The 27,959-nt window shown below is 43.8% G+C and overlaps 1 protein-coding gene across 1 annotated transcript; it reads right to left on the reverse strand.

Moving 5' to 3' along the window:
* On the reverse strand, positions 1-27,959 carry LOC139398309 (annexin A6-like; the record flags this gene model as incomplete). The annotated part of the gene is given in 14 exon segments (XM_071144366.1): positions 1-681; positions 6,693-6,830; positions 8,121-8,179; positions 8,468-8,563; positions 11,823-11,916; positions 11,999-12,052; positions 12,185-12,264; positions 16,796-16,886; positions 17,696-17,809; positions 18,034-18,128; positions 18,283-18,364; positions 19,381-19,459; positions 26,699-26,757; positions 27,837-27,959. Coding segments are annotated over 14 exon segments (1,224 nt in total), but the record flags the coding sequence as incomplete, so codon positions are not given.

Genomic DNA, 27,959 nt, shown 5'->3' on the forward strand with positions numbered 1-27,959 from the left:
TACGACGCATCCCTTTAATTATCAGGCGAAACAATGTAACGTGCCCAAAACCATACAGTATTCATTGGATGGATGACCTATTGACCTATCGCATTGTAGAAGCACTATACAAAAAAAAGGTTGACAGTTAGACACATAGGCAAGCAGTTTCCTATCTCTCACTTTCAATGTAAATACCGCTAACACTACAGAAGTTCTGTAAAAAAGAAGAAGAAGAAGAAAGATTTGACATGAAGAAGACAGGCTAGCTGACACGGAGGTGACAGCACAGAGCTTTGGCTCCTGTTCCACTTCTTTACAAATGCATCATTAGTTAGTGATACGTGTAAGTACAGCAAGGTTAGCACCCTAAAATCACTTGAACCAAATTAGATCTGTTGTTACTTCAAGGAAGCTAGGAAGGCTGAACGGAACAGGGACTATATGGGCAGGCTGTTGAGGTCATAGGTCACTTTTGGCAGAGGAGTGGCAGCGGTGTGGGACAAACAGAGCAGACTGACTATCCACACGGGGTTCAATGGGGATGTACGCACAGCACAGTTGACCGGTAGATTCTAGAGTGTTCCAGAAGCTCCACTGGTGTTCTAGAGCCTTCTGGAAGCCTGCTGGGTGGTTCTGGTTCTAGTCTTGTCCTCCACACAGCATCAGCAGGGTCTTACGGTAGTCCCCTGAGGTATCACCCTGAAAGAGGAAGCAACAGCTTTTTAGGAACTTACTAAAACAGTCTCCGTCCCAAATGGCCTATTTAGGAAACGGGGCCATTTGGAACACATTCAAATTTTGAACACAAAATTGAACACACATTGAGAGGAAGGAGTATTTAGTGGCTCTTTTACTGAGTGTTCGAACAGTATACGTTATTATATCACATATTATATAATTAAGCAATAAGGCCTGAGGGGGTTTGGTATAGGGCCAATATACCACGGCTAAGGGCTGTTATTATGCACAACGCAACGCGGAGTGCCTGAATACAGCCCTTAGCCATGATATATTGGCCATATATCACAAACCCCTGAGGTGTCTTATTGCTATTATAAACTGGTTACCAACGTCATACCCGTGGTATACTGTCTGATATACCACGGCATTCAGCCAATCAGCACTCAGGGCTCGACCCACCCAGTTTATAATTTAGATTATATTGCATATTGTATAACTTAGATTATATCACACATCATATAGCTATATAAATATTCTAAGTTATAAGTTATTCAGAGTGGCGGTACTAATCAGTTAGGTCTATAATGCAGCTCCCACCGTAAAAGCATTGTCAACTGAGTAATACCACACATACAATACAATAACAGAGACACATACAGTACATCACAGAGACACACACACAGTACAGTACAATAACAGAGGCACACACAGTACAGTACATCACAGAGACACACACACAGTACAGTACAATAACAGAGGCACACACAGTACAGTACATCACAGAGACACACACACAGTACAGTACAATAACAGAGGCACACACAGTACAGTACATCACAGAGACACACACACAGTACAGTACAATAACAGAGACACATACAGTACCTCACAGAGACACACACACAGTACAGTACAATAACAGAGACACATACAGTACCTCACAGAGACACATACAGTACCTCACAGAGACACATACAGTACAGTACAATAACAGAGACACATACAGTACAGTACAATAACAGACACATACAGTACCTCACAGAGACACATACAGTACCTCACAGAGACACATACAGTACCTCACAGAGACACACACACAGTACAGTACAATAACAGAGACACATACAGTACAGTACAATAACAGAGACACACACACAGTACAGTACAATAACAGAGACACATACAGTACCTCACAGAGACACACACTGTACAGTACAATAACAGAGACACATACAGTACAGTACAATAACAGAGACACATACAGTACAGTACAATAACAGACACATACAGTACCTCACAGAGACACACACAGTACCTCACAGAGACACACACAGTACCTCACAGAGACACATACAGTACATCACAGAGACACATACAGTTCCTCACAGAGACACACACAGTACCTCACAGAGACACATACAGTACAGTACCTCACAGAGACACATACAGTACAGTACCTCACAGAGACACATACAGTACAGTACCTCACAGAGACACATACAGTACCTCACAGAGACACACACAGTACCTCACAGAGACACACACAGTACCTCACAGAGACACATACAGTACCTCACAGAGACACATACAGTACATCACAGAGACACACACAGTACCTCACAGAGACACACAGGGTTAGTGGAAAAACCTTCATAGAAAGCAAAGAAGTTATCACTTGTCAGAACCTAAGTTTAAAATTGGTTTTGAAATACATTATTCATGCAAAACGGCATTTTACACAGCAATCAAGAATGTCTCCAAATCAAGTTAGATTTTATTGTATTTTTATGGCACAACAACGGGTATTTACAGCATGTGACATCTCCACTCTTTCAACCAATCCGTATATCAATCTCCTCTGTTCCATAATAGCTCTTCAAGTCAAGTCAAATCACACTTTATTTGTCACACACGCCGAATACAACATGGTGTAGACCTTACCGTGAAATGCTGAATACAACATGGTGTAGACCTTACCGTGAAATGCTGAATACAACATGGTGTAGACCTTACCGTGAAATGCTGAATACAACAGGTGTAGGTAGACCTTACCGTGAAATGCTGAATACAACATGGTGTAGACCTTACCGTGAAATGCCTACTTACAAGCCCCTAACTAACAATGTAGTTCAATATTTACTAAATAAACTAAAGTAAAAAAAATCCAAAAGTAACACAAGATAATTACATAACAATTACGAGGCTCTATACAGGGGGTACCAGTACCGAGTTAATAGATGACGTCATTTGTAAGGTGACTATGCATAGATAATAAACAGCGAGTAGCATTTGTGTAAAAACAGGGGGGGGTCAATGTAAATAGTCCGGTGGCCATTTGATATTGTTCAGCAGTCTTATGGCTTGGGGGTAGAAGCTGTTGAGGAGCCTTTTGGTCACAGACTTGGCGCTCTTTTACCGCTTACTGTGCGGTAGTAGAGAGAACAATCTATGGCTGGGGTGGCTGGAGTCACCTGTTAAATAGGTTCTGGATGGCAGTAAGCTTGGCCCCAGTGATGTACTGGGCCGTATGCACTACCCTCTGTAACGCCTTATGGTCAGATGCCGAGCAGTTACCATACCAGACAGTGATGCAACCAGTCAGGATGCTCTCGATGGTGCAGCTGTAGAACTTTGAGGCTCTGAGAACCCATGCCAAATCTTTTTAGTCACCTGAGGGGGAAAAGGTTTTGTCGTGCCCTCTTCACGACTGTCTTGGTGTGCTTGGACCATGTTAGTTTGTTGGTGATGTGGACACCAAGGGACTTGAAGCTCTCAACCTGCTCCACTACAGCCCTGTCGATGTTAATGGGGGCCTGTTTGGCACTCCTTTTCCTATAGTCCACGATCAGCTCCTTTGTCTTGCTCACATTGAGAGAGAGGTTGTTGTCCTGGCACCACACTGCCAGGTCGCTGACCTCTTCCCTATAGGCTGTCTCATTGTTGTCGGTGATCAGGCCTACCACTGTTGTGTAGTCACGAAACTTAATGATGGTGTTGGAGTCGTGCGGGGCAACACAGTCGTGGGTGAACAGGGAGCACAGGAGGGGACTAAGTACACACCCCTGAGGGGTCCCAGTGTTGAGGACCAGCGTGGCAGATGTGTTGTTGCCTACCCTCACCACCTGGGGGCGGCCCGTCAGGAAGTTCAGGATCCAGTTGCAGAGGGAGGTGTTTCGACTCAGAGTCCTTAGCTTAGTGATGAGTTTTGTGGGCACTATGGTGTTGAACGCTGAGCTGTAGTCAATGAACAGCATTCTCACATAGGTGTTCCTTTTGTCCAGGTGGGAAAGGGCAGTGTGGAGTGCGAGGGCAGTGTGGAGTTTCTGGGATAATGGTGTTGATGGGAGCCATGACCAGCCTTTCAAAGCATTTCATGGCTACTGACGCGAGTTAATCATTTATGCAGTTTACCTTTGCGTTCTTCTTGGGCACAGGGACTACGGTGGTCTTCTTGAAACAAGTAGGTATTACAGACTGGGTCAGGGACAGGTTGAAAATGTCAGTGAAGACACTTTGCCAGTTGGTCCACGCATGCTTTGAGTACCCGTCCTGGTCATCCTTCTGGCCCAGCGGCTTTGTGAATGTTGACCTGTTTAAAGGTCTTGTTCACATCGGATGTCGAGAAGCTATTTTTTTTGGGGTCATAAGAGACGGTAGCAGCAATATTATGTACAAAAATAAGTTACAAACAATGCGAAAAAAATAAATAAAATAGCACAGTTGGTTAGGAGCTAATATCATAGACATTATTTAAGGGCCACCCTAACCTGCTAAAGTTATGACTGGGGTGAGTGACCCAAATGGAACCCTATTCTCTCGAAAGTGCACTACTTTCAACCAGGACCAATAGGGTTGTGCACTACATAGGGTGACATTTAGTAAACCCTGTTTTTTGTGTGTTTTTTTATTTTTTACATGTGAGAGCCAGTATAGATCTGTTATTGAGGCACTTCCTGCCTCGGCATCTCCTAGCCAATCACGCTCGGCGGCTTACATAGAGGAAGTTGAGCATGCAGGGGAAATTCCTCAACAGCTGTATTTTGGCAGCCGCAGCGCCAAAAGCCCCACCCAACACAGGAAGCTATAGAGAACATTTCCCTGTTCCACCCGTCTCGTTCAAAAGAGTATGTGCAGCAGAGTAGACAGACAGACAGACAGACAGACACCGCAGACAGACAGACAGACAGACACCGCAGACAGACAGACAGACACCGCAGACAGACAGACAGACAGACAGACACAGCAGACAGACAGACAGACAGACACAGCAGACAGACAGACAGACAGACAGACAGACAGACAGACAGACAGACAGACAGACAGACAGACAGAGCAGACAGACAGACAGACAGACAGACACAGCAGACAGACAGACAGACAGACAGAGCAGACAGACAGACAGACACAGCAGACAGACACAGCAGACAGACAGACAGACACCACAGACAGACAGACAGACAGACAGACAGACACAGCAGACAGACAGACAGACAGACACAGCAGACAGACAGACAGACACCGCAGACAGACAGACAGGCACCGCAGACAGACAGACAGACAGACACAGCAGACAGACAGACAGACACAGCAGACAGACAGACAGACACAGCAGACATACAGACAGACACCGCAGACAGACAGACAGACAGACAGACAGACAGACAGACAGACAGACAGAGACCAGACAGACAGACAGACAGACAGACAGACAGACACAGCAGAAAGACAGACAGACAGACAGACAGACAGACAGACAGAGACCAGACAGACAGACACAGCAGACAGACAGACAGACAGACAGACAGACAGACAGACAGACACAGCAGACAGACAGACAGACAGACAGACAGACAGACAGAGCAGACAGACAGACAGACAGACAGACAGACAGACAGACAGAGACCAGACAGACAGACACAGCAGACAGACAGACAGACAGACAGACAGACACAGCAGACAGACAGACAGACAGACAGACAGACAGACAGACAGACACAGCAGACAGACAGACAGACAGACAGACACAGCAGACAGACAGACAGACAGATAGACAGACAGACAGACAGACACAGCAGACAGACAGACAGACAGACAGACACAGCAGACAGACAGACAGACAGACAGACAGAGACCAGACAAACACAGCAGACAGTGCGAGGGTACAGGGACATGTAAAGGGATATGTAAAGCACAGCAGACAGACACAGCAGACAGACCAGACAGACAGACAGCAGACAGACACCACAGACACAGCAGACAGACAGACAGACAGACAGACAGAGACCAGACAGACACAGCAGACAGACAGACAGACAGACACAGCAGACACACCAGACAGACAGACAGCAGACAGACACCACAGATACAGCAGACAGACAGACAGACAGACAGACAGACAGACAGACAGACAGACAGACAGACAGAGACCAGACAGACAGACACAGCAGACAGTGCGAGGGTACAGGGACATGTAAAGGGATATGTAAAGCACAGCAGACAGTAGACAGCAGACAGACCAGACAGACAGACAGACAGACAGACAGACAGACAGACACCGCAGACAGACAGACAGACAGACAGACAGACAGACAGAGACCAGACAGACAGACAGACAGACACAGCAGACAGACAGACAGACACAGCAGACAGACAGACAGACAGACAGACAGACACAGCAGACGAGTGCGAGGGTACAGGGACATGTAAAGGGATATGTAAAGCACAGACAGACAGATAGACAGACAGACAGAGACCAGACAGACAGACACAGCAGACGAGTGCGAGGGTACAGGGACATGTAAAGGGATATGTAAAGCACAGCAGACAGACACAGCAGACAGACACAGCAGACAGACACAGCAGACAGACAGACAGACAGACAGACAGACAGACAGACAGACAGACAGAGAGACACAGCAGACAGACACAGCAGACAGTGCGAGGGTACAGGGACATGTAAAGGGATATTTAAAGCACAGCAGACAGTAGACAGCAGTGTGTTAATCGCCATGTAAAATATAAAAACTTACAACCATGGTTTCTACCTGGATGAATTCATGGAGAGAACAGTCGTGAGTCTCCTTGAACTCTTTGCGAATGTTGAAAAGGTCGACTTCGCTGCGTGAGACCATGATGCGGATGAGAGCCCTGTCGTCTGTGCCCATACCCTGCAGAGAGGAAAGAGCCACATGGTTATCCATATAGCTGGATCCCTGGTATTCACTGTTGATGTATCAACATCTATACTCTGGGGTCCACACAAACACAACACAAAACACGACACACAATACAAACACAAAACATAATACAAAACAAACACAATACAAAACACAACACAAAACACGACACACAATACAAACACAAAACATAATACAAAACAAACACAAAACACACAACACAAACATAAAACAATCACAATACAAAACACAACACAAAACAACACACAACACAAAACGAAAACACAAACACAAAACAAAACCCACAACACAAACACAAAACAAAACCCACAACACAAAACACAATACTAAACACAATAACAAACACTATAACAAACATAAAACAAACACAATACAAACACAACACACAATACAAAACACAACACAAAACACAACACAATACAAAACACAGTAGAAACACAAAACATAATACAAAACAAACACAATACAAATCACAAAACACACAACACAATACAAAACACAACAAACACTATACAAACACTATACAAGCACAACACAAAACACAAAACACAATACAAAACACAACAAACACTATACAAACACTATACAAACACAATACAAAACACAACAAACACTATACAAACACAAAACAAAACACAACAAAATACAAAACACAGTACAAACACAAAACACAACACACAACACAAAACACAATACAAAACAAACACAACACAACCAAAACACAACACACAATACAAACCACAATACAAAACAAACACAACACAACACAACACAAAACAAACACAACACAACACAACACAAAACAAACACAACACAACACAAAACAAACACAAAACACAAAACATAATACAAAACACAATACAAAACAAACACAATACAAAACACAATACAAAACATACAACACAATACAAACACAAAACAATCACAATACAAAACACGAAACAAACACAAAACACAACACAAAACAACACAAAACGAAAACACAAAACACAACACAAAACACAATACAAAACCCACCACAACACAAAACACAATTTCAAACCACAATAACAAACACAATAACAAACACAATAACAAACACAATACAAAACACATAGTACATAGCCTACCAGGTAGACATAAACAACATGAACTGCTCAGAAAATCCATCCCCTGCTAGTACTAACAGCTAGCCTAGTAAAAACTGCATTTAGCTAGCCAGTGAAATATAGCTGGACTGCAATGGGAGCCATTTTGTAAAAGAAGACAAAATAGACCTACCTTCATGGCTTTGTACAGGCGCTCAGCAAAGTAATTAGACTGGTTCTTTACACTCCGAACTGCAGAGAGAAAGAGACAAAAACTAAATATTACAATAGCCAAACCTGTAAGATGTAATTTGTCAACAGCCTCAATTTTCTTTTACCTTTATTTAACTAGGCAAGTCAGTTAAGAACAAATTCTTATTTACAATGACAGCCTAGGAACAGTGCCTGTTCAGGGGCAGAACGACAGATTTGTACCTTGTCAGCTCGGGGATTTGAACTGGCAACCTTCCGGTTACTAGTCCAACGCTCTAACCACTAGGCTACCCTGCCGCCCCACTGTCCATGCAGAACAATCCTTACCTATGCCATACATGGCCTGTTTCACGTCTCCAGACATCTCCTTCTTGATGATCTGTTCAATGTCCTTATTGCTGCATCGAACAAACTCTTGGAACACTGAGAAACAGAAATGACATGTGAATCGTCAATCATAAAAGCCAGATATCGAGGCTTATATATCCAATAATATGTCTATCTAATACCGCATTAGTGCTAACACAGTGTTTCTCTGGTACCTCTCTGAGATGTGGTCAGTAGTGATTAAACAGTGTTTCTCTGGTTCCTCTCTGAGATGTGGTCAGTAGTGATTAAACAGTGTTTCTCTGGTTCCTCTCTGAGATGTGGTCAGTAGTGATTAAACAGTGTTTCTCTGGTATCTCTCTGAGATGTGGTCAGTAGTGGTTAAACAGTGTTTCTCTGGTACCTCTCTGAGATGTGGTCAGTAGTGGTTAAACAGTGTTTCTCTGGTTCCTCTCTGAGATGTGGTCAGTAGTGATTAAACAGTGTTTCTCTGGTTCCTCTCTGAGATGTGGTCAGTAGTGATTAAACAGTGTTTCTCTGGTACCTCTCTGAGATGTGGTCAGTAGTGATTAAATAGTGTTTCTCTGGTACCTCTCTGAGATGTGGTCAGTAGTGATTAAATAGTGTTTCTCTGGTACCTCTCTGAGATGTGGTCAGTAGTGCCAACACAGTGTTTCTCTGGTACCTCTCCTGTGATGTGGTCAGTAGTGATTAAACAGTGTTTCTCTGGTTCCTCTCTGAGATGTGGTCAGTAGTGATTAAACAGTGTTTCTCTGGTTCCTCTCTGAGATGTGGTCAGTAGTGATTAAACAGTGTTTCTCTGGTTCCTCTCTGAGATGTGGTCAGTAGTGATTAAACAGTGTTTCTCTGGTTCCTCTCTGAGATGTGGTCAGTAGTGATTAAATAGTGTTTCTCTGGTACCTCTCTGAGATGTGGTCAGTAGTGGTTAAACAGTGTTTCTCTGGTTCCTCTCTGAGATGTGGTCAGTAGTGATTAAACAGTGTTTCTCTGGTTCCTCTCTGAGATGTGGTCAGTAGTGATTAAATAGTGTTTCTCTGGTACCTCTCTGAGATGTGGTCAGTAGTGATTAAATAGTGTTTCTCTGGTTCCTCTCTGAGATGTGGTCAGTAGTGATTAAACAGTGTTTCTCTGGTTCCTCTCTGAGATGTGGTCAGTAGTGATTAAACAGTGTTTCTCTGGTTCCTCTCTGAGATGTGGTCAGTAGTGGTTAAACAGTGTTTCTCTGGTTCCTCTCTGAGATGTGGTCAGTAGTGATTAAATAGTGTTTCTCTGGTTCCTCTCTGAGATGTGGTCAGTAGTGGTTAAACAGTGTTTCTCTGGTTCCTCTCTGAGATGTGGTCAGTAGTGATTAAACAGTGTTTCTCTGGTACCTCTCTGAGATGTGGTCAGTAGTGCCAACACAGTGTTTCTCTGGTACCTCTCCTGTGATGTGGTCAGTAGTGATTAAACAGTGTTTCTCTGGTTCCTCTCTGAGATGTGGTCAGTAGTGATTAAACAGTGTTTCTCTGGTTCCTCTCTGAGATGTGGTCAGTAGTGGTTAAACAGTGTTTCTCTGGTTCCTCTCTGAGATGTGGTCAGTAGTGATTAAACAGTGTTTCTCTGGTATCTCTCTGAGATGTGGTCAGTAGTGATTAAACAGTGTTTCTCTGGTATCTCTCTGAGATGTGGTCAGTAGTGATTAAACAGTGTTTCTCTGGTTCCTCTCTGAGATGTGGTCAGTAGTGATTAAACAGTGTTTCTCTGGTTCCTCTCTGAGATGTGGTCAGTAGTGATTAAACAGTGTTTCTCTGGTTCCTCTCTGAGATGTGGTCAGTAGTGATTAAACAGTGTTTCTCTGGTTCCTCTCTGAGATGTGGTCAGTAGTGTTTCTCTGGTATCTCTCTGAGATGTGGTCAGTAGTGATTAAATAGTGTTTCTCTGGTTCCTCTCTGAGATGTGGTCAGTAGTGATTAAACAGTGTTTCTCTGGTACCTCTCTGAGATGTGGTCAGTAGTGATTAAACAGTGTTTCTCTGGTTCCTCTCTGAGATGTGGTCAGTAGTGATTAAACAGTGTTTCTCTGGTACCTCTCTGAGATGTGGTCAGTAGTGGTTAAACAGTGTTTCTCTGGTTCCTCTCTGAGATGTGGTCAGTAGTGATTAAATAGTGTTTCTCTGGTTCCTCTCTGAGATGTGGTCAGTAGTGATTAAACAGTGTTTCTCTGGTACCTCTCTGAGATGTGGTCAGTAGTGATTAAACAGTGTTTCTCTGGTACCTCTCTGAGATGTGGTCAGTAGTGATTAAACAGTGTTTCTCTGGTTCCTCTCTGAGATGTGGTCAGTAGTGATTAAATAGTGTTTCTCTGGTTCCTCTCTGAGATGTGGTCAGTAGTGATTAAACAGTGTTTCTCTGGTACCTCTCTGAGATGTGGTCAGTAGTGATTAAATAGTGTTTCTCTGGTTCCTCTCTGAGATGTGGTCAGTAGTGGTTAAACAGTGTTTCTCTGGTACCTCTCTGAGATGTGGTCAGTAGTGGTTAAACAGTGTTTCTCTGGTTCCTCTCTGAGATGTGGTCAGTAGTGATTAAATAGTGTTTCTCTGGTTCCTCTCTGAGATGTGGTCAGTAGTGATTAAATAGTGTTTCTCTGGTTCCTCTCTGAGATGTGGTCAGTAGTGATTAAACAGTGTTTCTCTGGTTCCTCTCTGAGATGTGGTCAGTAGTGATTAAACATTGTTTCTCTGGTACCTCTCTGAGATGTGGTCAGTAGTGATTAAACAGTGTTTCTCTGGTTCCTCTCTGAGATGTGGTCAGTAGTGATTAAATAGTGTTTCTCTGGTACCTCTCTGAGATGTGGTCAGTAGTGATTAAACAGTGTTTCTCTGGTACCTCTCTGAGATGTGGTCAGTAGTGATTAAACAGTGTTTCTCTGGTTCCTCTCTGAGATGTGGTCAGTAGTGATTAAACAGTGTTTCTCTGGTTCCTCTCTGAGATGTGGTCAGTAGTGATTAAATAGTGTTTCTCTGGTTCCTCTCTGAGATGTGGTCAGTAGTGATTAAACAGTGTTTCTCTGGTTCCTCTCTGAGATGTGGTCAGTAGTGATTAAACAGTGTTTCTCTGGTTCCTCTCTGAGATGTGGTCAGTAGTGATTAAACAGTGTTTCTCTGGTTCCTCTCTGAGATGTGGTCAGTAGTGATTAAACAGTGTTTCTCTGGTTCCTCTCTGAGATGTGGTCAGTAGTGGTTAAACAGTGTTTCTCTGGTACCTCTCTGAGATGTGGTCAGTAGTGATTAAACAGTGTTTCTCTGGTTCCTCTCTGAGATGTGGTCAGTAGTGATTAAACAGGGTTTCTCTGGTACCTCTCCTGAGATGTGGGAAGCTCCTGGTACAGAGGATACTCATGAACTTAATCTCCATGTCGTCAGAGTCTTCGTTACAGGCATCGGCCAGTTCCTGAAAAGAGCATCAACACTATTCCACAATAAACCCCGTTGAAAATCTAACGAGCGAGAGTCATGTTGCATGATGTACTCACCTGGGCGTCCACCAATGCTCTGTCCCAGTCGGCTGGACCCTGCTCTCTCGCCCCCTGGTGGGCGAGGAAGAGCACGACGGGTATTGTTATGTAGAATAGACTTCACTCACTGATATAGAATTATACGGACGGCCATATTATGGCCCGTTGTTTTGTAGATGTACAGTGCGAGGGAATAAACGTTACCTGCACCAGCGACGTGAGGATCTGACTGAAGCGTCCTGAGGTGTCCGACTGGATGGCGTCCTCCATGCTCTTCTTATAGCCTGCAAGACATCGGACCCAGGTTAATACAAGGCTATTATTCATGCATCATGGGTGTTTATAGCTACAGTAACTGTTAATGCTTCAGTGTGTTCTGGTTTAGTAACAGCTACCAGAACAACTGGCTCCCCCTAAAGGCAACAATAGGTACCACAGTTGAAAGAACAAATAAAATACAATTGTACTTGATGCGTACACATATTTTGTAGATGTTGTTGCAGGTACAGCAAAATGCTTGTGTTTCTAGCTCCAACAGTACAGTAATATCTAATGCATGTGTTTCTAGCTCCAACAGTACAGTAATATCTAATGCATGTGTTTCTAGCTCCATCAGAACAGTAATATCTAATGCTTGTGTTTCTAGCTCCATCAGTACAGTAATATCTAATGCTTGTGTTTCTAGCTTCAACAGTGCAGTAATACCTAATGCTTGTGTTTCTAGCTCCAACAGTACAGTAATATCTAATGCTTGTGTTTCTAGCTCCAACAGTACAGTAATATCTAATGCTTGTGTTTCTAGCTCCATCAGTACAGTAATATCTAATGCTTGTGTTTCTAGCTCCAACAGTACAGTAATATCTAATGCTTGTGTTTCTAGCTCCATCAGTACAGTAATATCTAATGCTTGTGTTTCTAGCTCCATCAGTACAGTAATATCTAATGCTTGTGTTTCTAGCTCCATCAGTACAGTAATATCTAATGCTTCTGTTTCTAGCTCCAACAGTACAGTAATACCTAGCAACACAAAACAATACACACAATACCCCCAGAACTAAAATAAATAAATATCAGAACGAGCAATATCAGCGTCTGCAATATCAATAAATACTGTACATATATACGGGTGTGAAATAGACAGTATAGACAGTAGTTATATAGGATAGTGTGTATAGACAGTATAGACAATAGTTATATAAGGATGGTGTGTATAGACAGTAGTTATATAGGATGGTGTGTATAGACAGTATAGACAGTAGTTATATAGGATGGTGTGTATAGACAGTATAGACAGTAGTTATATAGGATGGTGTGTATAGACAGTAGTTATATAGGATGGTGTGTATAGACAGTATAGACAGTAGTTATATAGGATGGTGTATATAGACAGTAGTTATATGGTATGGTGTGTATAGACAGTATAGACAGTAGTTATATAGGATGGTGTGTATAGACAGTAGTTATATAGGATGGTGTGTATAGACAGTAGTTATATAGGAGGGTGTATATAGACAGTAGTTATATAGGAGGGTGTATATAGACAGTAGTTATATAATAGGATGGTGTGTATAGACAGTAGTTATATAGGATGGTGTGTATAGACAGTAGTTATATAGGAGGGTGTATATAGACAGTATAGGCAGTAGTTATATAGGACGGTGTGTATAGACAGTAGTTATATAGGATGGTGTGTATAGACAGTAGTTTTATAGGATAGTGTGTATAGACAGTGGTTATATAGGATAGTGTGTATAGACAGTAGTTATATAGGAGGGTGTATATAGACAGTATAGACAGTAGTTATATAGGATGGTGTGTATAGACAGTAGTTATATAGGATGGTGTGTATAGATAGTAGTTATACAGGATGGTGTGTATATAGACAGTATAGACAGTAGTTATATAGGATGGTGTGTATAGACAGTAGTTATATAGGATGGTGTGTATAGATAGTAGTTATACAGGATGGTGTGTATAGACAGTATAGACAGTAGTTATATCGGATGGTGTGTATAGACAGTATAGACAGTAGTTAAATAGGATGGTGTGTATAGACAGTAGTTATATAGGATGGTGTGTATAGACAGTAGTTATACAGGATGGTGTGTATAGACAGTATAGACAGTAGTTATATAGGATGGTGTGTATAGACAGTATGGGCAGTAGTTATATAGGATGGTGTGTATAGACAGTATGGACAGTAGTTATATAGGATGGTGTGTATAGACAGTATAGACAGTAGTTATATAGGATGGTGTGTATAGACAGTATGGACAGTAGTTATATAGGATGGTGTGTATAGACAGTAGTTATATAGGATGGTGTGTATAGACGGTATAGACAGTAGTTATTTAGGATGGTGTGTATAGACAGTATGGACAGTAGTTATATAGGATGGTGTGTATAGACAGTAGTTATATAGGATGGTGTGTATAGACAGTATGGACAGTAGTTATATAGGATGGTGTGTATAGACAGTAGTTATATAGGATGGTGTGTATAGACAGTAGTTATATGGATGGTGTGTATAGACAGTAGTTATTTAGGATGGTGTGTATAGACAGTAGTTATATAGGATGGTGTGTATAGACGGTATAGACAGTAGTTATTTAGGATGGTGTGTATAGACAGTAGTTATATAGGATGGTGTGTATAGACAGTATAGACAGTAGTTATATAGGATGGTGTGTATAGACAGTATAGACAGTAGTTATACAGGATGGTGTGTATAGACAGAAGTTATATAGGATGGTGTGTATAGACAGTAGTTATATAGGATGGTGTGTATAGACAGTAGTTATATAGGATGGTGTGTATAGACAGTAGTTATATAGGATAGTGTGTATAGACAGTAGTTATATAGGAGGGTGTATATAGACAGTATAGACAGGATGGTGTGTATAGACAGTAGTTATATAGGATGGTGTGCATAGATAGTAGTTATACAGGATGGTGTGTATAGACAGTATAGACAGTAGTTATATCGGATGGTGTGTATAGACAGTATAGACAGTAGTTAAATAGGATGGTGTGTATAGACAGTAGTTATATAGGATGGTGTGTATAGACAGTAGTTATACAGGATGGTGTGTATAGACAGTATAGACAGTAGTTATATAGGATGGTGTGTATAGACAGTATGGGCAGTAGTTATATAGGATGGTGTGTATAGACAGTATGGACAGTAGTTATATAGGATGGTGTGTATAGACAGTATAGACAGTAGTTATATAGGATGGTGTGTATAGACAGTATGGACAGTAGTTATATAGGATGGTGTGTATAGACAGTAGTTATATAGGATGGTGTGTATAGACGGTATAGACAGTAGTTATTTAGGATGGTGTGTATAGACAGTATGGACAGTAGTTATATAGGATGGTGTGTATAGACAGTAGTTATATAGGATGGTGTGTATAGACAGTATGGACAGTAGTTATATAGGATGGTGTGTATAGACAGTAGTTATATAGGATGGTGTGTATAGACAGTAGTTATATGGATGGTGTGTATAGACAGTAGTTATTTAGGATGGTGTGTATAGACAGTAGTTATATAGGATGGTGTGTATAGACGGTATAGACAGTAGTTTTTTAGGATGGTGTGTATAGACAGTAGTTATATAGGATGGTGTGTATAGACAGTATAGACAGTAGTTATATAGGATGGTGTGTATAGACAGTATAGACAGTAGTTATACAGGATGGTGTGTATAGACAGAAGTTATATAGGATGGTGTGTATAGACAGTAGTTATATAGGATGGTGTGTATAGACAGTAGTTATATAGGATGGTGTGTATAGACAGTAGTTATATAGGATGGTGTGTATAGACAGTAGTTATATAGGATGGTGTGTATAGACAGTAGTTATATAGGATGGTTTGTATAGACAGTATAGACAGTAGTTATATAGGATGGTGTGTATAGACAGTAGTTATATAGGATGGTGTATATAGACAGTAGTTATATAGGATGGTGTGTATAGACAGTATAGACAGTAGTTATATAGGATGGTGTGTATAGACAGTATGTGCAGTAGTTTTTTAGGATGGTGTGTATAGACTGTAGTTATATAAGATGGTGTGTATAGACAGTAGTATAGACAGTAGTTATAGAGGATGCTGTGTATAGACAGTATAGACAGTAGTTATATATGATGGTGTATATAGACAGTATAGACAGTAGTTATGGAGGATGCTGTGTATAGATAGTAGTTATATAGGATGGTGTATATAGACAGTATAGACAGTAGTTATGGAGGATGCTGTGTATAGATAGTAGTTATATAGGATGGTGTGTATAGACAGTAGTTATATAGGATGATGTGTATAGACAGTAGTTATATAGGATGGTGTGTATAGACAGTATAGACAGTAGTTATAGAGGATGCTGTGTATAGACAGTATAGACAGTAGTTATATATGATGGTGTATATAGACAGTATAGACAGTAGTTATGGAGGATGCTGTGTATAGATAGTAGTTATATAGGATGGTGTGTATAGACAGTAGTTATATAGGATGATGTGTATAGACAGTAGTTATATAGGATGGTGTGTATAGACAGTATAGACAGTAGTTATAGAGGATGCTGTGTATAGACAGTATAGACAGTAGTTATATAGGATGGTGTGTATAGACAGTAGTTATAGAGGATGCTGTGTATAGACAGTAGTTATATAGGATGGTGTGTACTTGGTGGAGGCTGGCTAGTGGTGACTATTTAACAGTGATGGCCTGTGTGGCAACAACCACAGCTTAAAACACAGACTAGAGGGCTATTATTATTATGATGGAGTGCGCTATAGGCCTCACCAGCCCGGTAGGCAGTGTTCATGGCATGGATCTCCCCGTTGCTCCTGGTTACCAGGATCTCAATCAGAGCATGTTCGTCTGTCCCCGCCCCCTGGCAAAATATGGAAATAATTAGTGTGACTCCCGGGAATAGGAATGAGATGTTGTCATTCTGGTTTGTTTGAGAAACCAAACACCGCATGTATTCTAAATGCTGGGATTTACATTTTTGAATCTTTGGATTTAGTCACCATGGAAACCCCTACCTTGGTCAACACTGTGTCAGCCAGTCTGACTCAATAATGGGAATTTCTCTCTCTCTCTCTCTCTCTCTCTCTCTCTCTCTCTCTCTCTCTCTACTTTATTGGCATGGGAAACATATGTAAACATTGCCAAAGTTAGTGGAGTAGATAATAAACAAAAGTTAAATAAACATTACAAAGTAAACATTACACTCACAGAAGTTCCAAAATAATAAAGACATTTCAAATGCCATATTATGTCTATTCCTCTCCTCTCCTCTCCTCTCCTCCCCTCCCCTCTCCTCTCCTCTCCTCTCCTCTCCTCTCCTCTCCTCTCCTCTCCTCTCCTCTCCTCTCCTCTCCTCTCCTCTCCTCTCCTCTCCTCTCCTCCCCTCTCCTCTCCTCTCCTCTCCTCTCCTCTCCTCTCCTCCTCTGTTTTTATTCATAGTTTGTCATATCGGTCTCAAACATCAAACCACCCACTGGAGAAAGAACCTGTAGGCTGTCCTTTGTCTGTGGAACATACTAAATCTGTATCACACAGAACAGAAGATGTTATCTCATACTAAGACTTGTCTACTAGATATGTATCACACAGAGAGATCCACCATCCCCACAAACATTCAGTGTCTCTATACATTTCTATATATTATATACACTGACCACCACCTCCTCCTACCTCCATCGCTTTCCTCATCATCTTGGCGTCAAACTCAGCGGGCGTCAGCATCAGGCCGATAATCAGCCTCTCCAGGTTCTTAGAGAGCTCAGACTTCAGATCCTTCATCAGGTCCTATAGGAGAGGTCGTAGTTAACACACAGAACAGATGACCATCTTATCCTGTGTACATCTGTGGCCCATGTGTGAAACTGCAGGCACAAAATGGCCGCTGTGCATCGCCCACTCGCTGGAATGATGTCATTACATTCTAGCACACAGATTGAGTTTTGGATGTGGTGGGTTTCACAGTACAATGTAAAGCGCCACTATGTGAGTGTTGGGGGTGTCTGTCTTACCCTGCCGAGGATGGACTTAAAGGCCTGTCTGATCTCCTGTCTCTGCTCGTTGCTCCTGTTAGCCACAATGTTAATGATGACGTCTTCATCTGTGCCTGAAGACATGAACAATGGTTATAAATACCTGTTTTATCAAACACTTCCATATATCTGTTTCATACAATATCACATGATGTATGAACCAGTTACAACAACGTCATTAAGACGGTTAGAGTGAAGGTGATGTGTTTTCCATGGGAGGCTATGTACCAAAGCCTTTCATGGCTTTCCTCAGGTTCTGAGCATCATCAGCCGGGTCGAAATCACTGGCAGGACGGATGGTTGGTCTGAGCTGAAGAAGAGAGGATGAGACCGGGGGCAAGGGTCAAATCAGATATAGTACACACACACAGACACACACAGCGAGACAGACAGACAGACAGACAGCGAGACAGACAGACACAGACAGACAGACAGACAGACAGACAGACAGACAGACAGACAGGACAGACAGACAGGACAGGACAGACAGGACAGACTTCAAAGGGTCAGAGCAGCAAACATGCACAGATGTGCAGTTCAGGAACACTCTTAGACTCAGTGTTGTCACGGTAACCAAATATCAATGAATCTTCTATCACTATTTAGTTTATGATCAGAAGTCCTGGAGGGAGAGAGGCCTGGAAAACAACTGAATCAGAGTGTGTGTGTGTGTGTATGTGTATGCGTGTGTGTGTGTGTGTGTGTGTGTGTGTGTGTGTGTGTGTGTGTGTGTGTGTGTGTGTGTGTGTGTGTGTGTGTGTGTGTGTGTGTGTGTGTGTGTGTGTGTATGTGTGTTGTGTGTGTGTGTGTGTGTGTGTGTGTGTGTGTGTGTGTGTGTGTGTGTGTGTGTGTGTGTGTGTGTGTGTGTGTGTGTGTGTGTGTGTGTGTGTGTGTGTGTGTGTGTGTGTGTGTCTGGATGTCCATGTCTGCAGGATCATTGTAACAGGAACTGTCTGTATTTCAACAGTGTAATTAGTGAAATGTTGTGAGGAGGGGGTTGAGGGGCCACAGCAAGGGAAGAGACGGTAGAGTTATCACCGCGGGTTGAGGGGCCACAACAAGGGAAGAGATCCTTGTAAAGGTAATGAGATGCATGCCAGAGCCAGAACAAACATGCAATCTATACTATAAGCAACTCTGAAATGTAGTGTGCTGTTTTCGAGGGCCAAAATGAGCGAAAAATGCATCCCAAATGGAACCATATAAAGTGCACTAGTTTTGACCAGAGCCCAATTAGTGTACTACATAGGGCCATTTAGAACAGATTCATTGAATAGAATGCCATTTGGGATGTGTGAGTAGACGGCAGAGGGCAGAGGGCCGAACCTGAACTTTGGTCGTGGCACTTGTTTCCCACATCTTGTAGGCTAGCTGAGCAGCCTCTGGGAAGAACTCTCCTGCTAGGCTGCAATGACCAATTACATACCAATGAGTCAAGGAGTATAGAACACAGTGAATCGCAAAAAACAGACAGCGGTTTATAAGCCCATCTGGGCTGGGCATCCTGAAGATAAAAGACACTATAACAATACAATGTATCTAGTTGAATCTAACCATGAGTCAACATAACACCACCAACAACAAAACCACAGAGCTAACCCCGACTAGGGCTGTTGCCGTGACCGCATTACCGAGTCATGAAGGCAGTCAAATTCCACGTGACCATAATTAGGTTTCTCCAAGCTCTGATGCTGCTGATGGTCATAAGTAGGCTACCAAACTTGCTAACTGCCTCGTACTCAGCCCTCTATTGTCCCGCTAATCACTTTGACATCAATGCAAATGTTATGGAAAATCTAATCAAACACTTCATAAGAGCCCATGAGCTCATGTTGCGCAACATTTCTATAGGCTCTGCAATTGTGTGAGAAAACAGAGTGATGGCCTTTATTAAAAAGAGGAGGATCCCATCAGCCTCTATAGGCTAGGCCTGCTATATTTATTTATCAACTTTCCTAATATAATATTGTATTCTTCATACTATTAAATAATATAAAATAATGCCAGGGAATTGTAAGCAAATCTTGTCTGCTGAATGAACTAGTGTAGCCCACAGCCATTGGGCATAGCCAGATCAGGACCTAACAGAAGGACAACTCAGACGACGCTATTCTGTTCTTCTGAAATAGACTACGTTTTCTTCATACCATGTTTCTTTTGACCGGTCTAAAATAAATAATGGATTTATTGTGATGGTATAGGTTATATTACATGGATATATTAAACTTTTTAAAATGTAGATGTTCCAAATGTCTGCATCAGTGGCTTGTAGGCTTGTGTGGAAGCCTGGAGATGCTAAATGTGTTTATGTTAATTAACAGGTCAATTACTGTGAGACCGACAGTTATTTGCTTGACAATCACCGGCTGCCGAAATTTCATGACCGCCACATCCCTAACCCCTCCCAACAACAAAACCAGAGCTATCCCTGACTCCCCAACATATCTAAAGAAAACCCACTCTGGTAATTTCCTAGATAAAATATGCTATTCTGAGATCTGACACATTCAACATGACATCATGTTCCTTTCCTTTGTTTACTCTACTAATAATAGTTCACTAAAGTAGCCAGGTCGTCATTCAGGTCGTCATTCAGGTCGTCATTCAGGTCGTCATTCAGGTCGTCATTCAGGTCGTCATTCAGGTCGTCATTCAGGTCGTCATCCAGGTCGTCATTCAGGTCGTCATTCAGGTCGTCATTCAGGTCGTCATTCAGGTCGTCATTCAGGTCGTCATTCAGGTCGTCATTCAGGTCGTCATTCAGGTCGTCATTCAGGTCGTCATTCAGGTCGTCATTCAGGTCGTCATTCAGGTCGTCATTCAGGTCGTCATTCAGGTCGTCATTCAGGTCGTCATTCCATGAAATTAGTGCCGTTTGTTCCTCTTTGATATTTTAGGTAGAAATTGTGCACCATTGCATTTTTAAAAGCCTGCTATATTAAATGAAGTGCCCTTTAATATAGACCACATGGAGAATTTAATAAATCCATTTTTTTATATGAATAAAGGCTTGCTAGAGTAACAAATTCAGCATTTTGACACAAGGGAATTTATGGCTGATGAAATCATCATCTGTTACTGTCAGCTATGTTACAGTCAGCCCTGCTACTATATTTGGCACTTTAATAGCCATTTATTTATTTTTACCTCTTGAGATGGAAGAATGTCAAATAAATATGTGAAATCAAAAGTTTATTTTTAACCAAGTCAAATTTGAATTGTTGGAACGACCCAGCTGTAGCCCTAGCCTACACTAGCCTGGTCACAGATCTGTTTGTACTCTTGCCATCTTCATGCCAACATGATGTTGGCATTGTCATGTACTGTCATGTTGTCTTGTCTCTGTCCTTTCCCTTCACCCTGTCTCCCTCTGCTGGTCGTGTTAGGTTACCTTTTCTCCCCCGCTTTCCCCCAGCTGTCCCTTGTCTCCTCTAACTACCCATTCACCCCGTTCCCCACCTGTTCCCTTTTTCCCTCTGATTAGGTCCCTATATCTCTCTCTGTTTCTGCTCCTGTCCTTGTCGGATTCTTGTTTGTTTGTGTCATTCATGCCTGAACCAGACTGTCGTCATGTTTGCTGTAACCTTGTCCTGTCCTGTCGGAATCTGCCGGTCCATCTGAGCCTACCTATGTTTGGTAATTAAAGAAGCTCTGTTTAAGTTGATTCGCTTTTGGGTCCTCATTCACGCACCGTAACAGAAGAATCCGACCAAGAATGGACCCAGCGACTTCGGATCCTCTCCACTCAGCCGTCGAGATCCAGGGAGCGATGCTAGGCAGACACAAGCAGGAATTGTCTGCTGCTCGACATGCCGTTGAGACCCTGGCCACCCAAGTCTCCAACCTCACAGAACAGGTTCACCATCTCCGCCTCGATCCACCGGCCACTTCCAGGGCTTTCGAATCTCCGGAGCCCAGAATCAATAACCCGCCGTGTTACTCTGGGGAGCCCACTGAATGCCGCTCGTTCCTCACCCAGTGTGATATTGTGTTTTCTCTCCAGCCCAACACTTACTCCAGGAGCACTGCTCGTGTCGCCTACGTCATATCTCTCCTTATTGGACGGGCTCGTGAGTGGGGCACGGCAATCTGGGAGGCAAGGGCTGAGTGTACTAACCAGTATCAAGACTTTAAGGAGGAGATGATACGGGTTTTTGATCGATCTGTTTTTGGGGAGGAGGCTTCCAGGGCCCTGTCTTCCCTATGTCAAGGCAATCGATCCATAACAGACTACTCTATTGAGTTTCGCACTCTTGCTGTCTCCAGTGGCTGGAACGAGCCGGCCTTGCTCGCTCGTCTTCTGGAGGGTTTCCGCGCAGAGGTAAAGGATGAGATTCTCTCCCGGGAGGTTCCTTCCAGCGTGGATTCCTTGATTGAACTCGCTATTCGCATTGAGCGACGGGTTGATCTTCGTCACCGAGCTCGTGGAAAGGAGCTCGCGCTCTCCGTCGCCTCCCTCTCCGCATCACTACCATCTTCCTCTGCCGGCTCGGGTGCTGAGTCCATGCAGCTGGGAGGTATCCGCATCTCGACTGAGGAGAGGGAACGGAGAATCACCAACCGCCTCTGTCTCTATTGCGGTTCCGCTGGTCATTTTGTCACTTCATGTCCAGTAAAAGGCCAGAGCTCGTCAGTAAGCGGAGGGCTACTGGTGAGCGCTACTACTCCTGTCTCTCCTTCAAGATCCTGCACTACCTTGTCGGTCCATCTACGCTGGACCGGTTCGTCAGCTTCCTGCAGTGCCTTAATAGACTCTGGGGCGGAGGGCTGTTTTATGGACGAGACCTGGGCTCGGGAACATGACATTCCTCTCAGACAGTTAAAGGAGCCCACGGCCTTGTTCGCCCTGGATGGTAGTCCTCTCCCCAGGATTCAGCGTGAGACGCTACCTTTAACCCTCACTGTTTCTGGTAATCATAGTGAAACCATTTCTTTTTTAATTTTTCGTTCACCTTTTACACCTGTTGTTTTGGGCCATCCCTGGCTAGTTTGTCATAATCCTTCCATTAATTGGTCTAGTAATTCTATCCTCTCCTGGAACGTCTCTTGTCATGTGAAATGTTTAATGTCTGCTATCCCTCCTGTTTCCTCTGTCTCTTCTTCACAGGAGGAGCCTGGTGATTTGACAGGGGTGCCGGAGGAATATCACGATCTGCGCACGGTGTTCAGTCGGTCCAGGGCCACCTCTCTTCCTCCACACCGGTCGTATGATTGTAGTATTGATCTCCTTCCGGGAACCACCCCCCCCCGGGGTAGACTATACTCTCTGTCGGCTCCCGAACGTAAGGCTCTCGAAGATTATTTGTCTGTAGCTCTTGACGCCGGTACCATAGTCCCCTCCTCCTCTCCCGCCGGAGCGGGGTTTTTTTTTGTCAAGAAGAAGGACGGGTCTCTGCGCCCCTGCATAGATTATCGAGGGCTGAATGACATAACAGTGAAGAATCGTTATCCGCTTCCTCTTATGTCTTCAGCCTTCGAGATCCTGCAGGGAGCCAGGTTTTTCACTAAGTTGGACCTTCGTAACGCTTACCATCTCGTGCGCATCAGGGAGGGGGACGAGTGGAAGACGGCGTTTAACACTCCGTTAGGGCACTTTGAATACCGGGTTCTTCCTTTCGGCCTCGCTAACGCTCCAGCTGTCTTTCAGGCATTAGTCAATGATGTCCTGAGAGACATGCTGAACATCTTTGTTTTCGTTTACCTTGACGATATCCTGATTTTTTCACCGTCACTCCAGATTCATGTTCAGCACGTTCGACGTGTCCTCCAGCGCCTTTTAGAGAATTGTCTTTTTGTGAAGGCTGAGAAGTGCACTTTTCATGCCTCCTCCGTCACATTTCTCGGTTCTGTTATTTCCGCTGAAGGCATTAAGATGGATCCCGCTAAGGTCCAAGCTGTCATTGATTGGCCCGTCCCTAAGTCACGCGTCGAGCTGCAGCGCTTTCTCGGCTTCGCGAACTTCTATCGTCGTTTCATCCGTAATTTCGGTCAGGTGGCAGCTCCTCTCACAGCCCTTACTTCTGTCAAGACGTGCTTTAAGTGGTCCGTTTCCGCCCAGGGAGCTTTTGATCTCCTCAAGAATCGTTTTACATCCGCTCCTATCCTTGTTACACCTGACGTCTCTAGACAGTTCGTTGTCGAGGTTGACGCGTCAGAGGTGGGAGTGGGAGCCATCCTTTCTCAGCGCTCCCTCTCTGACGACAAGGTCCACCCATGCGCGTATTTTTCTCATCGCCTGTCGCCGTCGGAACGTAACTATGATGTGGGTAACCGCGAACTGCTCGCCATCCGGTTAGCCCTAGGCGAATGGCGACAGTGGTTGGAGGGGGCGACCGTTCCTTTTGTCGTTTGGACTGACCATAGGAACCTTGAGTACATCCGTTCTGCCAAACGACTTAATGCGCGTCAGGCGCGTTGGGCGCTGTTTTTCGCTCGTTTCGAGTTCGTGATTTCTTATCGTCCGGGTTCTAAGAACACCAAGCCTGATGCTTTGTCTCGTCTCTTCAGTTCTTCAGTAGCCTCCACTGACCCCGAGGGGATTCTCCCTGAGGGGCGTGTTGTCGGGTTGACTGTCTGGGGAATTGAGAGGCAGGTAAAGCAAGCACTCGCTCAAACTCCGTCGCCGCGCGCTTGTCCTAGGAACCTTCTTTTCGTTCCCGTTCCTACTCGTCTGGCCGTTCTTCAGTGGGCTCACTCTGCCAAGTTAGCCGGCCACCCTGGCGTTCGGGGTACGCTTGCTTCCATTCGCCAGCGTTTCTGGTGGCCCACCCGGGAGCATGACACGCGTCGTTTCGTGGCTGCTTGTTCGGTCTGCGCGCAGACTAAGTCCGGTAACTCTCCTCCTGCCGGCCGTCTCAGGCCGCTTCCTATTCCCTCTCGACCGTGGTCTCACATCGCCTTAGATTTTGTCACCGGACTGCCTTCGTCAGCGGGGAAGACTGTTATTCTTACGGTTGTCGATAGGTTCTCTAAGGCGGCTCATTTCATTCCCCTTGCTAAGCTTCCTTCTGCTAAAGAGACGGCACAAATCATCATCGAGAATGTTTTCAGAATTCATGGCCTTCCGTCAGACGTCGTTTCGGACAGAGGTCCGCAATTCACGTCTCAATTTTGGAGGGAGTTTTGCCGTTTGATTGGGGCTTCCGTCAGTCTCTCTTCCGGCTTTCACCCCCAGTCTAACGGTCAAGCAGAACGGGCCAATCAGACTATTGGTCGCATCTTACGCAGTCTTTCTTTTCGCAACCCTGCGTCTTGGTCAGAACAGCTCCCCTGGGCAGAATACGCCCACAACTCGCTTCCTTCGTCTGCGACCGGGCTATCTCCTTTTCAGAGTAGCCTCGGGTACCAGCCTCCGTTGTTCTCATCTCAGTTCGCCGAGTCCAGCGTCCCCTCCGCTCAGGCTTTTGTCCAACGTTGCGAGCGCACCTGGAAGAGGGTCAGGTCTGCACTTTGCCGTTATAGGGCGCAGACTGTGAGAGCTGCTAATAAGCGTAGAACTAAGAGCCCTAGATATTGTCGCGGTCAGAGAGTTTGGCTCTCCACTCAGAACCTTCCCCTTAAGACGGCTTCTCGCAAGTTGACCCCGCGGTTCATTGGTCCATTCCGTATCTCTCAGGTCATTAATCCTGTCGCAGTGCGACTTCTTCTTCCGCGATATCTTCGTCGCGTCCACCCGGTCTTCCATGTCTCCTGTGTTAAGCCCGTTCTTCGCGCCCCCGCTCGTCTTCCCCCCCCCCCCCCCCCCCATCCTTGTCGAGGGCGCACCTATCTACAGGGTCCGTAAAATCTTGGACATGCGTCCTCGGGGCCGTGGTCATCAGTACCTAGTTGACTGGGAGGGGTACGGTCCTGAGGAGAGGAGTTGGGTTCCCTCTCGGGACGTGCTGGACCGTGCGCTGATTGATGATTTCCTCCGTTGCCGCCAGGTTTCCTCCTCGAGTGCGCCAGGAGGCGCTCGGTGAGTGGGGGGGTACTGTCATGTACTGTCATGTTGTCTTGTCTCTGTCCTTTCCCTTCACCCTGTCTCCCTCTGCTGGTCGTGTTAGGTTACCTTTTCTCCCCCGCTTTCCCCCAGCTGTCCCTTGTCTCCTCTAACTACCCATTCACCCCGTTCCCCACCTGTTCCCTTTTTCCCTCTGATTAGGTCCCTCTGTTTCTGCTCCTGTCCTTGTCGGATTCTTGTTTGTTTGTGTCATTCATGCCTGAACCAGACTGTCGTCATGTTTGCTGTAACCTTGTCCTGTCCTGTCGGAATCTGCCGGTCCATCTGAGCCTACCTATGTTTGGTAATTAAAGAAGCTCTGTTTAAGTTGATTCGCTTTTGGGTCCTCATTCACGCACCGTAACAGGCATGACAATGAGTGACATGCACCCTTCAGGCTTGCCCTTTGAGAGTTATATATTAACAGCATTTCTCCTCTGACTCATTCCTGAACTATGACAACATTTAATTCTAAATTCTCTCACTTTTCAGGGAAGCTTTGGGTTTCAGCTCCTTGGCTTAATGTTTCCTCAGAAAAGGCATTATTAAATTTGCCAACTGTGAATAAATTGAGATGGTGCAATGTCGCCCCCAAGTGGTGTACATGAACTACTGCAAAACACAGTAATGATGAGCTCTATCAATCAGCAATAACTAACTTACTCATCATCTCCTCCACACAGGGCGAGCAGAGTCCTCTTGTAATCTCCTGATGTGTCTTCCTGTTGGGTAGAAGACCAGACAGAACATTAAGATACCATGTTAAAAGATAGAGATACAGAGATATGTACGGATAAACAGAAAGCTACTTAGACAGACAAGGAAACATACATATAGACAGATAGCTAGTTAGATAGACAGATATCTAGTTAGATAGACAGGGATATATACAGATAGACAGATAGTTAGTTAGATATACACATAGGCAGATAGTTAGACAGGGAGATAGACAGATAGTTAGTTAGATAGACAGGGAGATATACAGATAGACAGATAGCTAGTTAGAAACTCAGAGAGATAGACAGATAGACATATAGCTAGTTAGATAGACAGATAGCTAGATAGACAGATAGCTAGTTAGAAAGACAGGGAGATAGACAGATAGCTAGTTAGATAGACAGATAGCTAGTTAGAAGGACAGGGAGATAGACAGATAGCTAGTTAGATAGACATAGCTAGTTAGAATGACAGGGAGATAGACAGATAGCTAGTTAGATACACAGGGAGATATACAGATAGACAGATAGCTAGTTAGATACACAGGGAGATATACAGATAGACAGATAGCTAGTTAGATAGACAGATAGCTAGTTAGATAGACAGGGAGATAGACAGATAGCTAGTTAGATAGACAGATAGCTAGTTAGATAGACAGATAGCTAGTTAGATAGACAGGGAGATAGACAGATAGCTAGTTAGATAGACAGATAGCTAGTTAGATAGACAGATAGCTAGTTAGATAGACAGATAGCTAGTTAGATAGACAGATAGCTAGTTAGATAGACAGATAGCTAGTTAGATAGACAGATAGCTAGTTAGATAGACAGATAGCTAGTTAGATAGACAGATAGCTAGTTAGATAGACAGATAGCTAGTTAGATAGACAGATAGCTAGTTAGATAGACAGATAGCTAGTTAGATAGACAGGGAGGTAGACAGTAAGTATAGAGTCATAAAGTCACTCTTATTTCAGTCACTAGACAAGGTAACTAAGAACTAAGACAGAAGTTCAAAGAAGAGGCATTGTAACATCTATAGGATGAAAGCATCTATGGGTTTAAGACAAGTTAAGTTGTATCACCTTGATCATGTTGTACAGGGACTTCTCATAGCACATACGGAAGCACTCCCGAATATCCAGCATGTCTATCTCAGAACGACAGATCATGATCCTGATCAGAGTGTTGTCTTGCGTACCAAGACC

This window comes from Oncorhynchus clarkii, unplaced genomic scaffold (assembly GCF_045791955.1).
Source record: "Oncorhynchus clarkii lewisi isolate Uvic-CL-2024 unplaced genomic scaffold, UVic_Ocla_1.0 unplaced_contig_6762_pilon_pilon, whole genome shotgun sequence".
Classification (NCBI taxonomy): domain Eukaryota; kingdom Metazoa; phylum Chordata; class Actinopteri; order Salmoniformes; family Salmonidae; genus Oncorhynchus; species Oncorhynchus clarkii.